Source organism: Amblyomma maculatum, chromosome 6 (genome assembly GCF_055883805.1).
Source record: "Amblyomma maculatum isolate TAMU_Amacu chromosome 6, ASM5588380v1, whole genome shotgun sequence".
In the NCBI taxonomy this organism is placed as follows: domain Eukaryota; kingdom Metazoa; phylum Arthropoda; class Arachnida; order Ixodida; family Ixodidae; genus Amblyomma; species Amblyomma maculatum.
In genome coordinates, this window is record NC_139349.1 from 96,082,067 (window position 1) to 96,098,994 (window position 16,928).

The 16,928-nt window shown below is 45.4% G+C and overlaps 1 protein-coding gene across 1 annotated transcript; it reads right to left on the reverse strand.

The window, feature by feature from the left end:
- Positions 1 to 2,690: 2,690 nt before the first annotated feature.
- Positions 2,691 to 7,976, reverse strand: LOC146186349 (disintegrin and metalloproteinase domain-containing protein 10-like). Its single transcript, XM_084608035.1, has 4 exons — positions 7,922 to 7,976; positions 5,568 to 5,712; positions 4,358 to 4,479; positions 2,691 to 2,962 (listed from the first exon to the last, which is right to left on the reverse strand). Exons 1-4 carry the CDS (start codon positions 7,974 to 7,976, stop codon positions 2,691 to 2,693), a joined length of 594 nt encoding a protein of 197 aa, XP_084464161.1.
- Positions 7,977 to 16,928: the final 8,952 nt, after the last annotated feature.

Here is a 16,928-nt window from a genome sequence, read left to right on the forward strand (position 1 = left end):
ACTACGTGACAATAGTATGCAGTATGGAAAGCTAATTGAACGCGCTTTCTAATATGTACATTTGGCGTTCTATATTTCGACCTACATGTTCTGAACTCTGGGTTCACCATGCCTTCAATTTCGGATCTTAAAATCAAAAGTAAATTTTTAATTAGCTCATTCTATTTGTTAAATCGAGAAATATCAAGGTCTTACTACTTATATGATGCCCTCTTTGCTGTACACCACCCACCTAACAAACCACAGAAACGTTCATATATTAAATGCATTAATATTCAAATCTGGCCACGTTGAAAGAAATGTTCACGTATACTCACAACGATGTGCTGGACGACGAAATTCACGTCCTCAATGCCGTCGAAGTCTGTCGAACCGTATATGCTGTTGACCTTGTCGACCGTCTGAGCGATGATGGAGGTGATCAGTTCTCGCGCCTTAGGGACGGAAGGAACATGCTGCAAGACGCTGTCGAAAAGCGTGTTATCCACGATTATCTCCAAGTTGCACACTCGGCGGGAGATGGACGCCGCACGCCGCCGGGTCTGCTTCTTCGGCACGTCGCTGTCATCGTCGGCTTCGTCCAGTTGAATGTCTTCTTCAGCCTCAGTTGTGCGGTCGTCATCTTCGCCGTCTATATTCTGCGCCTCCTCGTTGTACTGCTCGCCTTGTTGCGCCCTGGCACTGTCTTCAACCTCTTTGCCGTCGGCGACCCGTGTCACATGCGTAATCTCGTCGCTGCTGCCGACAGCGCTTCTAGAGGTCACTGCCTGCAGTCTTCGGCCAGCCCAGCCTCGCCTTATACGGCGATTCTGCAGAATGTATGTGAAACTGAGAATTTTTCAGGACTGATCAACACGTTAAGTATTTTTCTCTGCTCATGAGACGTACTATGATCCTTGCTACACCAAACGCGATACCATTATGACGAACAAGTATGCCACCTGCACCAATGTATTTTCATACAATGAGCTCATAAATCTACACGTGCCCCCCCCCCCCCCCCCCCTCCTGTACCGGAGAATAACAGCCAGGAGGCACCGCGCCTCTTGATTTTGATGTTATATTGCTGCAGTAAGTTAAAAACATTTTCGGGGATAAATGGACATGATGTCTCCGTTAAGCAGTGAGACAAGTCTACTAATCCCTACTCCCGAAGATAAATCCTCCCATACCCCTGGCCGTCCATTCTAGGGAGGTTTATGATTCCAAGCAGTACGACAAAATTTTTCAGGCAATACTTTCCATTATACGGCCTGCATAGCGCAGACAATATTTATTCGTCGACGAGACAATGGCCGACGCTTATTGAATGAACACCGTTATCGGCAAACAGACCCACTTCGTAAAGTAATGCTCAGTGAACAGGCACTTGAGCGTGTCTTATATGATTTTAGTTACGAGATGTCTGCGTCAAATTCAGCGGAATGAGACTGTAGCCATACCAAAACATCTTATAATTTCGGTATAACAAACATAATTAAGTGTCATTTAAGCTTGGTAGTTGCTGCTGGCTATATAAATGAGAAGCCAGATCATCGATTAATGAGGTCGGGACAATCGTATCACCTGCGAAATAAAATAAATTTTGTATTTTATTTTTCAAGTTTTAGATTTTGTGGATCTCAGCAAAAGGAACTCCTTATTTTAGCTTTGCATTACATCCATGCATGCTGTTTAATACGGGACTATAATTCGTTTGAATTTTCTTTTTAGCGGCAAACGAGGCGTTACAGGCATGATGACATGGAATCGCGTCAAATAAAGCTCCAAAAAGATGACAAAGGTGAAAACAAAACAGAGGTAGGAGTTGGTAATGACCAAAATACAGATGGAATCATTGAACTTTCCACACAGTGGTCTTCGCACCAACAAAATGATGACAAAGTTTCCTGATATTCAGATTCTTTGGCAAAACGGTTTCCAACTTCCTATTCCTGTTTCAATTTCCTTGTTGGCATTTCAGCTGTTGCTTAGGGTGTACACCGTACCAACAGATTACACGCACAATGTGGCTCCTGTGCTGGGCTAAACTGCCACAGAATAAAAAGGCTGTTCTCATAGCGGTCAGCGTTAGATGCGAGAACTGTTGTTTATGGCATTTCGGTAGCCAGTCCATAGACGTGAAAAATGGTTTACGTTTTCAGCTTTGCGCGAACTTCCCCCACTTCACTATTTTGGGTCAGATGTGTTTCTATTTCTAAGGCCCCGCAGCGATGGCTCGAATACCGAACCCGAAGACCCGGTATCCATCTCGGCTACGTTTGGCAGAGGCGAAATGCAAAGGGCCGCGTATTGTACGATGTCAGGGCTTGTTCAAAATATAAACACCCAGGTGTCAAGATTGTCCGGATTTCTTCATTACAAGTAAATCATTGCCTTTTTTTACTTTGGGGCGTTCAACCTGCACAACTCAACACCCTAACTAACATGTTTCGTCATAGCACAGCAGTATACATATGCACATATATGTATAAAGCTAAATCGGGCGCCCCGCGTTCGTTTCCTTTCTAGTGGTGCCCTTATCATTGATACCGTGTTGAAGAGAACATCTTCCGCATCTACGAGCTTATATTCCAGGAACGAAATTAAGGCAAAGGCATGTTACCTTCTTTTTGCGCTGTTAAATTTTCGTTAACTTGTATAAACAGTTGTCCAGCGCTTATCATCGACTCATAACAACTAACACTAAGTCACCGGTCCCTCACCGATGAGGGTGACTTCAGACGATACCGGCGCAGAATATCCATCATCCACTCCTCGGTGCGTCCATGCAGTCCACACCAGCGGCCCCCGGTGGGGAAGTCCAGGTCGGCGCTCGAGTAGAGCACCGAGTGGAAAGCCCTAGTGTCGTTGAAAAACTTCTCTGCCCGCTCCACATACAGGCTGTGGCCAGAACCGGTGTCGATGCTGCCCTCGAATATGCCTCCGTGCAGTGAGCCGAACACGCGGCTACGGGGATTGCCTGCATGCAGTTAGCGGTCGAAAACGCAGTCGGAGCTTTCATGTAACATTGTTTAAACACAAAGGAATTGACATCGGCGAAGTGAGGTCTCATTCTGTATAAATAGAAAGCATCCTGGTCAACTACCACCACTAATTTCAGCTACGTTATTTCAGCTCTATTCTAGAAGGTGAATTATTTTTCTCTTTTTTTTGCGTTCGTGAATATGAACCCATCATAAATTCTCACAAACGAGGTATAAGTTATTCCTTCGCCATGATTCAACACTCACCTCATCCTTTATTATCAGCGGTACCAACCGCAGGTTTCTTGATGTCGCTACTCCTTTTCAACCGGTTATCGATTCTGCCCAGCAGGTGTAAAAAGGTATCCTGTTGTAATCTTACGCGAGAGCGCATGAGTCTTATGTGGCAGAAAAACTGGCTTCATCGCCGCCGGCATCGGCGTAATTGGCATTGAGAGAATAATCCCGACAAGTCATCAGGGTGATGAAGTCAAAGCCACATATCCTCGTGGAGGAATTTTAAACGTCTCATAAATCTCACGTCTCAGAGATAAAGACTTTCTAGATTTCTAGAACAAATTACGATTGTTTGATACAAGATTAAATGCTTTTTCTGTGCATGATCCGGGCTAACGCGCTTAAATACGCTGAATGTTATTTTAATCACGGTTATGTGTAGTAACAGCACAGATAAAGCAATTTTCTATAGTCCTTGGAGGAATTAACAAGTAAAAGAGAAGTAAAACTCCTCAGTCTTCTTCTTCTGCTAAATTCTTATCGAAGGGAATGAGGCAAATATGTTACTAATTCGAAAGCCTATGGAACAAAATTTCGTGCGCTAGAGTTGTGCGCGAGATCTGTCATATTCCGCGAGATGTGTTCTTGTTAGCATTTCTGCCAGCTGCAATCCCACACTTGAACGCGCGCCAAGGAAGGCCACGCGACAGGAGCGCTGGTGTACCGTCCAAACTCAACACTTGCCGGAGAACGTGTAACAGATAGTGCGCCTTTCCTTTCCTGTAAACTAAATATAATTATATCTAGCGCTGCAACGAACGCCAGTAAGAGGCAATTGATAGGAGAGCAAGGGTAGGCTTTCGCCATTCTCCTCTTAAGAAACATCTAAGAGGCTCTCTATTTTTCTTCCCTAGCTCTTTTCGTGGCTCGATACTGCGGATGACTCAGTACTTTATGCGTACTATACTCTGACACTTTCCTTGTAAATAAAGTATCCCTTCCGCACAGAAAATAATTGCGAGATTCTTTGGAGTCTCATTGTCGAGGCTAGCATGCTCATCTCCGAAAATAAGCGCCAAAAATGTGCATACACACTATTTCGGACAAACCGAAAGGACTGGATGACATGAAATTTCACGACAAATCCCTCTCACCTACAATATATCCTTTGTAAATGTGGCTTGTGTCAACCTTCACGACTCCTTCTCGGGACGATTCCACAACCAGGTCCTTGTGGAACACGGAGGCGTCCGCGGACAGGCGGAGGTTGATTGACCTGTTTGAAGCAAACCAGACAAAGTTCATACCCAGTTGTTGTCCTCATATATAATATGTCATACTTCCGCTTGTCTTGTCGCCACCCTTTATGTCACTTTCTTCCTTACACGTATAGGAGTATGGCAGACTCCACGTGAGCAGTGCGGGTGTGTTTGAACGATTGCGCACATACTTTGTGACTGCCCACAGTTAGAGCGGGGTGCTGGTGGTGGTGACAAACATTTATTTATTTCTTTGTATAAGGAGATGTTTGGACCGAGGCCCTATAGGCCAAGGCCCTCACAAATCTATGTGAAGCTCCTATTCCGGAGCCCCAATGGCGTCTAACGCCGCTCGCGCCCTAGTGACCAAGGTCCGCTGGGACTCTAGGCCATGGCAGCTGAGCAGCGCCTCCTCCCAGGCCTCCCTAGAAGGGTGGGGATAACGGTGGGGATTGGATGGAAAGGCCGAGACCATGTGGAAAACGTCCGAGAAGGTCGCTCCACACAGGCTGCAGCCCCCATCAAAGTCTGCATTGAAATGCTTCAAGACTGCCGGGCAGAGCATTGTGTTTGTAAAATTTTTGAGAAGGAGCCTTTCGTCCGCTCTCCAGAGACCTTTACGAGGTTCCGGAAAGTGGCGGTGGCTGTCCTTATAGTATGTAGTAAGCGTGCCTTCTTGGCTTCTACACTCCGCCGCTTCGACTCTCGCCCTCTTATACAAGCTAAGATTCTGAGCTCTTGGACGATACCTTCATAAGAAAGAAAAGCATTGAAAGCGCTGCTCAAGTTTTTAAAGGACTCGAGGTTGATTTTAGACTTTAAGTGTACGCTCTCTACCTCCTTTTACTACAGATCTCAAGACATGTGAAAGATTCATTTCCTTGGCACTCTTTCCTTTTTCCTCCTTTTTCCCCCTCCCCACGTGTAGGATAGCCTACTGGACATCGCCTAGTTAACCTCCCTGCCTTTCTATTCCACTTCTCTCTAGAAATGACTTTCATCTACTAGACGAAACATTGATATCATATTGGCTCTACATGCGCATATATGCCAGTGCAAGTGATATTTCATTAAAAGACTATTTTCTGCGAGATCAGTCGCATACCTCTTGGTGCTACGCAGCTGAAAGTGGACGGGGCTGTTTCCACCGTCCTCGGTGGAACGTTTTGCCCGCCTGTGGCTTCGGTGAACGGGTTCCGGATCGTAGTAAAGGGGCTCGTAGCGGCGCACGAACATGTTCAGCCGCTCATCTGCGAATGTCCAAATGGCCAAAATAGTTGAGACATGCTCTAGTAAAGAGTGAGTAGTCGGAAACCGAATGAACATTATATGCATTTTTAGTGCACATATACAGAACGAATAATAATAATAAGAATATATATTACTGTACTAAGGTGAGACAAGCTCTCAAAGCACGCTTTTACTTATTTTGCTGTTTATGTAGAAGCCTCAGAATCGGAAGGCACAGACAAATAAAGACTCCATTTGTGCCATTCTCAGCCATTCATGTCATGTTATGTGTTTTTAATGCTTCTTAGGATTGTTCAATCTAGTCTCTGCACATAATATATCGTTTGTACTACTGCATTGCTGCTTCTGTACCTTGCGCGATCAGGACCTAGTCAGGTGACTTTTTTCTCTCTTTTAGTCCTGCTTCGCAGACAATATATATTTATCGCCAAATAAACAAAAAATACAAAAGTATGATTGGACCCGAAAACAATAAGCCTATCTGCCAACCCATGAGCGTTTCCCTAAATGTGCGAATTTGAACTGCCATATTATTTGGTGGACCTTGCTTCAGATTTTGTGAGAATAGTTTTATATGCTAAACGAATGGGGATTTCCAATAATTCCAAGCATTTCTGGCGGCGGTTTGTACTGCCTGCATAGTCTAATATGTACTATCCATGAGACCACCATCAGCACCTTTAACATTGTATTGACTGCTATCACCTATCGTAAAGGTCATGAATCTATACATCCAGAACTCGGTGACGGCGTAGGCGAACCTGCCGCAGTAATGGGGCTACCTTTTGGTTGTCGCTACGCTTCTTTCCTTAGCAAAATCTTTGTTGACGATTTTCGCCTTTTAGTTGCCCTCGCTTTCCATATTTTCTGACCACCTTCACTTCCGACGCAGTATGGCTTCGGTGTTTAAGAGCAGTAGCGGCTTCACAGCGTGGTGGCGTGCTCGTAGCCTCCACACGTCTTTATGAAGTGTTTTTGAAATCTACACGCCATAATTTGCATGTTTCGTGCTGTCGAAGAAAGTGGATATGCACGGCTTTTGCATTATTAATTTACTTTCAACTCTCGCTCTCGAAAGCGTGACATCTCTGCTGACAACCTTCTGTCGACAAGGATGAGACATTATGGCTTTCGCCTTAAAAAGAAATCACATGACCTTTTCCGCGGACATCCCTTTATTCCCGAAGTTGGGAAGGTATCAAATTTTGAAATCTTAACGGTTGGCAGGTATGCATGAGGAACCTCTATTAAGTATGGCTGCAGTATAATTAAGACGAATAGACTTTGTTTTTTTTTATGTATAAATTCAGCCATTTTAGTTTGAAATTGTGCTCCGATGGGCAGGTTATACCCCTGAATACTTTTGATCATGAGGTAAGATATATATAGGCGATCTTAAGGAATCAAAAGTAACTTGCGAAAGAAAGGGAAACAGTCGTTTCAACTGAAGTTTGAGGTGAGTCGATGCCTGCGGCTCATTACTGCAACTATTAGTTATTTGACTGACTAAATGTCTAGCAAATGGGACGCGTATGTGTTCCATCTCCATTAAAAATTTCGGCTGCGGCAACAGAAACCGACCGCACGAAAAGCATGTTTGATGTCACGCCGCCATCAGCACGGAGTTACGAAGGCAGGTGCTCTAACTGCATAAAACCTGGTAAACTCTAACACTTTGCTCACGATCACATCGTCGTCTTTCGTTAACCTCAAAGGGTTCTAGTTCTGCTCTACAAGTGCGTGTGCGCCCCGCCGCTGTGGCTCAGGGGTTGCGCATTAGGCTACTGAGGTAAGGGATCTGGATTCGACCCAGCTCCGACGGCGCAGTATCAACGGAGTAATACACAAGGCACCCGTACATACTGCGCGACGTCAGTGAGCATTAAGGAACCTTAGGTGGCTGAAATTACGCACAACCCTCCACGGCCAGCGCTATCCGTAACAGTGTGACTTTGAGACGCAAAGACCCATAAAATTAAAATAGATGCGTGTGCCGTGCTGCAGGTGCTGTGATGCCACGTTTCTACATGTCGCCGCGTCAGAAATGGAGCCAGCATTCATCGCTATGGCTGCCGCTAAGCCTAATCCTATCTGGGACAGCGCACTCTGGCGTAAATGAGCACGCAAGGTTTATGATAGGCATGGCGGCGTCACATCGTTCAACTGAAGAGGTCATTTCGTGTGTCCCGTAAGTTATCAAAAGCTTACCTCCGTCCTCTGCCACGACTGAAGCCACAAGAAGCGTGACGGCAAGCAGCAGCATGTTGCGAGCGATGACCTTCTTCTACTGCACCCTCGCTCGCGAAATTCACGTGCGAGGCAAATCACGAGGCGAGATTCACTTCCTTTTCTGATTTTCCTGGCGATCTAATGTGTCCTTTTTCTATCGTAGCGTTACAGGCTTTGCTATGCGAGCGTCACAAGACAATACGGGTTATGTAGGCAAGACCTCTGCTACCGTAAGCTCTGGTCGGAAGCTGGAACTGGAAATATACTCTTTCAACAATGTGAACAAATCACGTGGACAAAAATCTTTTACCTTAACTATATGTGTCCTCTACATTTTGCTTCTTTAATTCTTACTCATTAGAAAAATAAGCTGTAAATAAATTATTGATTCGTTTCATTTTGCATTACAAGTTTTATTTTTGCCTCAAGATAGTCTTTTTGAATGCTACAGCGTCAACTGCCCCGTTCACCAGAAAATTCGACGTCGGCGTTGTCGGCGTTGGCGTTGGAAGCAAAAAATCACGAGCGTGGCGCTGGTAGGTGGTAACTGGCAGTTGACATGACCGCGCATTGGATTGGATTGGTACTGAGCCTTCCAGGGTTGCCAGACGTTACGCTTGGCAGGAGCTTCCATCTCACGCCTCCCTTTTCCTGGGGGAAGATATCAGAATCAACTTGCCAGGACGCTTGCATTTTGAGTAAGACACTTTATTCCTATGCCACGCAGGTACGTTGATACGGATTGGTTAAAACTAGGATTTTATGTGTGCTGGTAGTCTATATTCGCTACCGCGTCATGCCCTTAAAGGCTAAGTGCCCCCATTACGTTCTATTTTCACTTTGATGCAAATAAATGAGGTTACTTCTCTTAACTTCTGTGTCTTTCCTTCTTTATCATAGCGTCTATCATTTTCTTGCTGTTTCTCATTTAGGTGGAACAAATTTCTACACACATTTATGACCCATAGGTGAAAGCCAGTAAGGTGCAGCTTTTCGTGTTTTTCTCGTGAGTCATACCGCGAATAGGCATTAAATGTTTAACAGTATCTGAAAAATGATCTCCACCCGATTTTTGCTCTTCTGGATACGCAATGGAATGACTCACGTCACTAGACTTATGGCACAAACAGTCACTTGAACAATAGCTTCCAGCAGAGGTACGTCCTTCAAGACAAACAATGCCCACAGGACATGAAGCAGATATACGCAATGCTTGAGGGAACATTCAGAAATAATAGTGGCATTTTTTACATTTGTGCATAAAGTGTACACCCATTAAACATTTCTGTGCATAATACAGGGTAACAAATTATTCATAAGCAAAAGGACATACTACAAGCCTGTGCAAGTATACTGCATATGTTTGCGGCTCGCACACATGCCCTTGCTGCACCTTTTATATGACCGTAATTTCATGCTAGATGGCGCATTCATATGAGGGACGCTGTACACGGTAGCGCAGTTAAAGCGCAGCGGCATCGCTCGCAATACGAGCGTCTTGCGTTTCGAAACGCGGCGACCGAATTGAGCTCATGTGTGCGGAGTCAGCAAGGGACCGCCCTAACCACTGACCCGCCGAGGCGATGCGCAGTGGAGTTTTACTTCACTGTAATACATTTAGTCTCATTATTAGCAGAGAAGGCTAGCTTTTATGACACCTGCAGCCTGAAAATGAGTATACGCAATAAGGAAGCGTGTAAGAGTGTCACGTAAGGCTTTCTGCTAGTGTCACAGAGTCTAATGAAATCATATTTATTTTACTGTTACTCGTATACCGTTAGCAGCAAAGTACTACGGTCAGTCGTGTGCCACGTCTTCCCCCCTTACAAACTTAAGCCGCGTTCAGACTACGTGCGCATCCGTCGTAAGTATCGTATTTATCGCAGTGCGCATAGTGGCTGGAACTCCCGTTTACGTAGCTTGCGACCGCGCATGTTCACACTGGGCCGTTCGGTAAGATGCGTTCTTTACGACCGGCCAATCAGCGCTCTCAACATGGCGCCGGTTAGCAAGCAGCTGATAGCAGAGGTCTGGGCTCTTCAAGCTCAAAATGAGATGTGAAAGAAAAGACTGGACACACAAATAAAATACGAAAAAGAACAATGGGTATATTAACAATTGACAATTCGATTATAAATACACTTCGTTTCACACACGCACGTTCGCACACAGTTTTCAAACGTCCGCTCACCGTGCTGACGCACCGCTCACTCCTTCGCACATTTCTTCATGCGCCCGTTCTCATTGTCGACGTATCGCGCACTCCTGCTCGGTGTCCTGTGATCGCACTCTCTCGCACCAAACCAGGCGTACGGTCCGCCTGCATCCCTGCTTGCGATTTTACCAGTGCCCCGGAGCGATCTTGGAGACGGGCCGGGGCGGTGACTCAAAGGCCGTACTACTGACTCCAAACAATGAGCCGGGGCGCGCGGCAGACTCGGAAACGTCAGCGGAACCTCGTCCCCCCTCAGAAAATGCTGTTTTCTTTTTTTTCTTTTACGGTGAGCTTCTTTCAAACTTCGACGAGTCCGCACCAGCTCCGTTCTGCGGCCCGACCGCAACGTCTCCCCGCACCGGCCTTTCGCTGCAGGCCAACTGTTTCCTCACTTGTCAACGGAGCCGATGGGCTGCGAGAATGCACGGGGATGAAGCGGGCATATCCCCCGCCTCCATAACCTCACTTTTCTAAACTAGAGGAAACATTTGCTTGTTGAGAGCTTGTTCGCGCATGAAAAAACGGATTGATAAACCACTTACTACTTTGACTCAGCGCACTGGCAATTTGCAGCCAGGCATCGTTTTGCACTTCTCTCTGTGCGATTTCAGCTACTCGTAGTAGAGACAGTAGAGAGCCAGCCTCTGCCGAACTTTTTTTATGAGAGGCTGATAATTCCACAGCGAAGATTCCGCACTGCACATGATCAAGCTGCGGACAGACACAATCACCGACACAGACACAATCACCGACAAAACACCAATAACACCGGCGAGCTGAGACACTGCAGCAGAGTAGGAGCGTTGGATGATGCCGCCTCCTAGTGGTTTGCGCGCGAAATCTGAAAGGACCGGAAGCCCCGTGACCGGAAAGGGAAAACCGAAACGGCTGTGCGCATTGGTCGCGCGTAACAGACGTATCTGTAATAGTCGTAAAAGTCGCGGGTCCTCCGACATTTACGCCCACGCTTGCTGCGTACGTTGCGCATTTTACGCTCAATACGACAGCAGTCTGAACAGACACGTTACGTTTTTTGCGCTTACGCTTACGATCCTTACGAACGATACGTGCGTTGCGCACGTAGTCTGAACGCGGCTTTAGTTATCAGTTTGAATTGCTAGTGGCCATGCATGAATCCTCGTACACGAAGTATGTTTAATGCGAGAGATAGGAGGCCTAGCACATGGGTGCCGAAAATTAACCAATGGTGACCAGAAACATACGTTTCGCTTGAACAACTTCACTCAGCAGCTCTCCGATTCGGCTGCTTAATATTACTACGCCATCGATCCAAGTCGATACATGCACACTCTCAAAGCCATCAGCACATGAAAAGAGAGAGGTGCTATCACGCCTGAAAGTCGGCGTACAAACCTGCTTATAAATGCTGACTTCCACTTTTAAGACTCCCATTAAATACCGCGCCAACGAGAAAAAAAAATGCGTGTATAATAACTGTAGCACATGTTCAGATTCGGGCAAGAATCTGCCAACAAAATGACCAGAAGAAGGAAGACGAGGATTGGAAGCGGGAGTGCGCGGAAGAGACTGGCCGCCATGTTGGCACATCGATAGGCAGGGTCAGTCGGGTACTAAAGGTAGTCGGAGGCGGCCTTGCTGTCTGCCCTCCTTCTTCTATAGCACCCTCTGTTACTAAGAAAATGCGATTTATGATGCACAGCACACACCAGCGTATATAACTGTAGAGCGTATTAACGACAATACTGGAAAACACTTCCACAGAAATAAGCGTTCTACGCGTGGCGCCCGTTCGGCCCGCAGTCCAAAGAGTCACGTGCGCTGACAGATGTCACCTGTCACCTGGTGTCGAGATTACGAGCGCGCCAACAGCCCGCGTTCGAAGGTAAATGGATCTGCTTTAGAAACATACACGCGCAAGCATGCACGCACGCGCACACACACACACACACACACACACACACACACACACACACACACACACACACACGCACGCACGCACGCACGCACGCACGCACGCACGCACGCACGCACGCACGCACACACACACACACACACACACACACACACACACACACACACACACACACACACACACACACACACACACACACACACACACACACACACACACACACACACACACACACACACACACACACACACACACACACACACACACACACACACACACACACACACACACACACACACACACACACACACACACACACACACACACACACACACACACACACACACACACACACACACACACACACACACACACACACACACACACACACACACACACACACACACACACACACACACACACACACACACACACACACACACACACACACACACACACACACACACACACACACACACACACACACACACACACACACACACACACACACACACACACACACACACACACACACACACACACACACACACACACACACACACACACACACACACACACACACACACACACACACACACACACACACACACACACACACACACACACACACACACACACACACACACACACACACACACACACACACACACACACACACACACACACAGAGACACACACACACACAATGAATAAGATTAACAAATTATGGTTCGAAAAGGTGATGTAATAATAACTATGAAAATTGATATGGCGAACTATGCAGCAATATATTAACAAAGAAAAATGGAGCGCGGCAGAATGAACTATTGTAAGCAAAAGTGGAAAAAGATAGATGAAGAAACACAGTGAAAAAGGTAATGATGCAGCAGTTCAAGAAATCCAGATTGCTGAGAGAGGAGCGTAAGGAAAACTATTTCAGATTCAAACAGTCAGTTGGTAGCTGCCTAAATTTTGAGAGATTAGGCTCTGTAACAAGGGTTTTGGGATGATTGCAGCATTCTGCTATGGCCATTGGGAGGAGGAGTTTGTTAAAAGCGTTCGAAGAATTATGCAAAACACTGAAGGTTAAGGGAGTTAATTTCCGACCTGAGCGAAAAGGAGCACGTGAGTTTTCACGCAGTGCAAGAACGTTAATTATCATTTATGCAAAAGACAAGACATTCTAAGTTTCTAACGGAGCGGTAAGGGTTCAAGGCCTAGAGATGATTTCATGATGGCGACGCCGTACCGAGCTGTATAAGTGGAGGATTTTAAGCGCGCCGAGTAGTTTTAGATGACTCCGAGCGAATTAAGTAGTCCTGGTGAGGGTTGCATATTGACAAGAAATATTCTATTTTAACGCCGATATATGTTTCGTAAGCAAGTTGTCTAATTAATGGAGGGGAACATAGTCAGTGATATTCGGATGAAGCTAAGCGTTCTGTCAGTGCGAGCAGAACGTTTCGTGATATTGTCTACGCAAGGTAATTAAGTCTTCGTTATTTCGACAGCGATAAATCTGTATACGTTTGCTTGGGACAGCGTCCTGCATTTGAAGAAATAAGAGAGTTGAATAACGGAGCGTTGATGTGAAATTTGTACACGGGTGCATTTAGAAACAAATGACTGCATGAGCAAGTCGGAGCACCAATCCTGGATTCTGCTGAGGTCGACTTGTAATTATTCCCGGTTGGCATTATTGAAAATGCGGCGATAAATGAAGCATACGTCCCCAAAGAAATTGATGGATGGCGAGATCCCAGATGGCTGGTCTTTGATAAAATTAGATTGAGAAGCTGATTAAGAACAGACCTCTGGAGGTACTCCAGATAGAACTTCGCTAGTTTCAGATTCAGGACTGGCACAGACAGTGAACTGTGAGCATTTGGAAAAGGTTCAAGGTAAGAGCCAGTTCTAGGAAACCTTTAGACGATGCGGTCACAGCTTTTCGCGAAGTTGAGATGAAAAGTATAAGACCGTATAAGAGGTTCGTAATAGAAAAATGAACCGTGTCATGTGCCCGATAATATGCAATCAGTACAGTGGCACAGAAGGGAAGACAAATTTTAAGACAAACTTTTTCGAGTTTGCTATTTATTTCTACTAGAGCAGATGAAGAGCAGTTGACATGAGCCAGAGTGCCACCTCTTCGGCGAATCTCGCTTACAGAAATGGAAAAAAAAAAAAAAAAAAACTGGTTGTCATGCAGCAATTATTATTCTTGAATATCGAGTGTCAGTCATGATTCAGCAGGTAATGCGACATTAGTGCTGTGGTCTTCAAAGACAGTTTCAGCTATTTCTTCTTTCGGCCGGTACTCTGATATATTTGTGAGGAAAAAATTTCTGATTGGTTGTTGCTCGCCGAGGGCGTTTTGACGGCTGAACCTGCGGCAAAGACGGAACACACAGCGCCTCCGCTAATCATCATATATTTAGTTCTACAATGGAGTCCGTTTCGATGTTTCAAAGGAATGCCTTTTTGCCGATGACTAACTTGTCAAAGCGAATCTTAAATAAGGCGTTTTTCTGTTAGCAATAAAATAGAAGCCTTTTCCTTGCTGTTTGAATTTTAGCTGAACACTGCTGACCGACTGCGAACGCAATTGAGAACGCGGTTTCTTTAAGTTTTATGTCCTGCAACAAAATATGTTGAATTTGCTTTTTGCCACGTGCAGTGCATATTTATACAGCTGCTCTGTTATGCACTTCTTTCACAATTTTATCAAGGAACAGGAAGAAAAGCCTGCCACGCCGTGCGTCGGATATATTGGGAGCAGCATCAAAGAAGCTGAAGAGCATTTCCCCTTCATTCAGCAGCGGAAGCTTCTTTGAGTCATCGACTCTACTTAGGGTATTGTTCCAATAATGGGTCTATTTTGGCTGTTCAATCTGACATATGACAAGGGGTCCGACAATTTGTGCTGCTTTATAGAGCACCTCTTTTTGGGCGTCTGCGTGTCGAAGCCAAGATGCGCTGCACGACGCTTTATTTCATCGCTTAAGGCCGAATTTTATGCAGGCGCACGCGTTGACACTGACACTGACAAAGCATAGTATTAATATTTTGTACTGCGATTATTGTTGCATACGACTAAAAGTTTTGTTGTTGTTTTTTAAGAAATGTCACCATGCAGTTGTGTTCATTGTTCGGTTCTGTTTTTGAAAAAAATGTATACTTTGTTGTCTGCATTTGTTGGAACTGTTTTGCTTCTTTCATTTTTTTAGGTATTTACGTACATACCATGTATGTTTTTGCCCGTCTGCTAGGCTCTCGGTGGAGAGTGGCAGTATTGTTAAATAAATGAGGTTCCATAGCGCGCATCAATGAAGAAACAGAACACAAGTGCCCTCCTGCCCTCCCCCCCCCCCCCCTCCAACAGCACCCGAGCACCCACTAGCTCGAACCCTGACCCTTCTATGCCGAATAAAAGACTTCCAGTTTCCTTCTGTGTGACATTTTTTGTAACATGCTCTGTGAATTTGAAAAAAACAATCATACTGGCATGGGCCATTCGAGATGTCAAAATAATGGCATGCAGCATCTCTTTACATGCTCATTTGGCATTACAGGTGGTTAAAAGGAATACCATTAAGCTTGATTGCAAATGTGCACATAGGAAAAGCATTAAGGAACGTGTAGTGGCAAAAGTAATTCCCGATTAGGGAATGCAATATATGGACGTAATCCGCACTGATTTTTATCAAGGGGTGTAAGGGTGTAATGTCACTGCTTTCACCCTGCAATAGGGTGTAAAGGTGATGAAAACACCCCAGTGCATTGGCCCCATAGAAGGGTGTTATGACCAACCGAAGCACCATCTTTGAGGGTGTACTGGCACTCTGAAGCCACGTTTTTTCAAGGGTGCATGGGTGTTAGTTATAGACATGCGAAAACACCTAATAAGGTGTTTTTGTTTTTACAGTGTATAGGTTTCGCTAAGTTGATCCTGGAGTCAGAGAAACAAGAAGGTTTAGCGGTTCAGGTTCAGCGTCATCGCACCTGTTCGTCAGTGCTTTAACGTCTGAAGAGAGCTCGGCCGAGTCGATATTGATACTGGATGCAGTTTCCGTTGCTTATTTAGATTTTTTTTGTTTTTTTTGCAGTATTTCGACGCGCAGTAAAAGACGGTACGCTGAGTCCTCAATATTTGTTTGGGCGGACATGGTTTTGCCGTGCCGTAAAGCTCCATTCCGAACATCATGGGGCATATTCCAGTAATGTAGCAAGAGATTTGGTGTGGAGGAAGCCAAGAAATGCTAATGAAAATGGATATGGGGTGAACACGTGCATTGCACGCCACGCCCTATTTTTTAATCCGGCTCTGCATATGCGGCCTAATTTTCGCCGAAGACTGGCCGCATAATGGTTACTTATCACCCGACGTGCTTTTATTGCGCCGTGTACAGAATATACCTTGGTCTAGCCAAATATAAAATTTTTATAATGAGTCTGATTACAAAAAAGTTCATTGTTGTGAACTGTACAGCACGTACCTTTTATATAATGCACGATACATGTTCTGGAGTTTGCAACATACACATGTCAGCGCATTGTTTCTCTATAGCAATAATACTACGGTAAAGGCGGGAAGTTCGCACTGAGTCCGAGCACGTATAATAAAAATAAATAACATCAATTGGTGTTAGGCTGGCAATAAATCCGAAATTAAGTAAGATTACGTAAGGTGTAATGGTGCCGAACGGTGCCGACGCGTGACTTTAACGGTCACCTGGCCTCGCGGAACGTACGTCACTTTTAAACACGTAAGCAAAAGGCCTGCGAATTCTATCACTTGCTTTCGTGGAAACGAACCAAGCTGAGTGCAAAATAATATATCCGGCCACAAAAAAGGACATGTGGCCACTGTCCGGTCG

Bases quoted from the DNA above. Each gene is read 5' to 3' on its own strand.
- LOC146186349 (XM_084608035.1), bottom strand. From the start codon at position 7,976: ATGCTGCTGCTTGCCGTCACGCTTCTTGTGGCTTCAGTCGTGGCAGAG. The intron at 4,480-5,567 runs GTATGCGACTGA...TGCTTCAAACAG, and splicing joins CAGCTGCGTAGCACCAAGAG to GTCAATCAACCTCCGCCTGT. The intron at 2,963-4,357 runs GTGAGAGGGATT...AACTGCATGCAG, and splicing joins TTACAAAGGATATATTGTAG to GCAATCCCCGTAGCCGCGTG.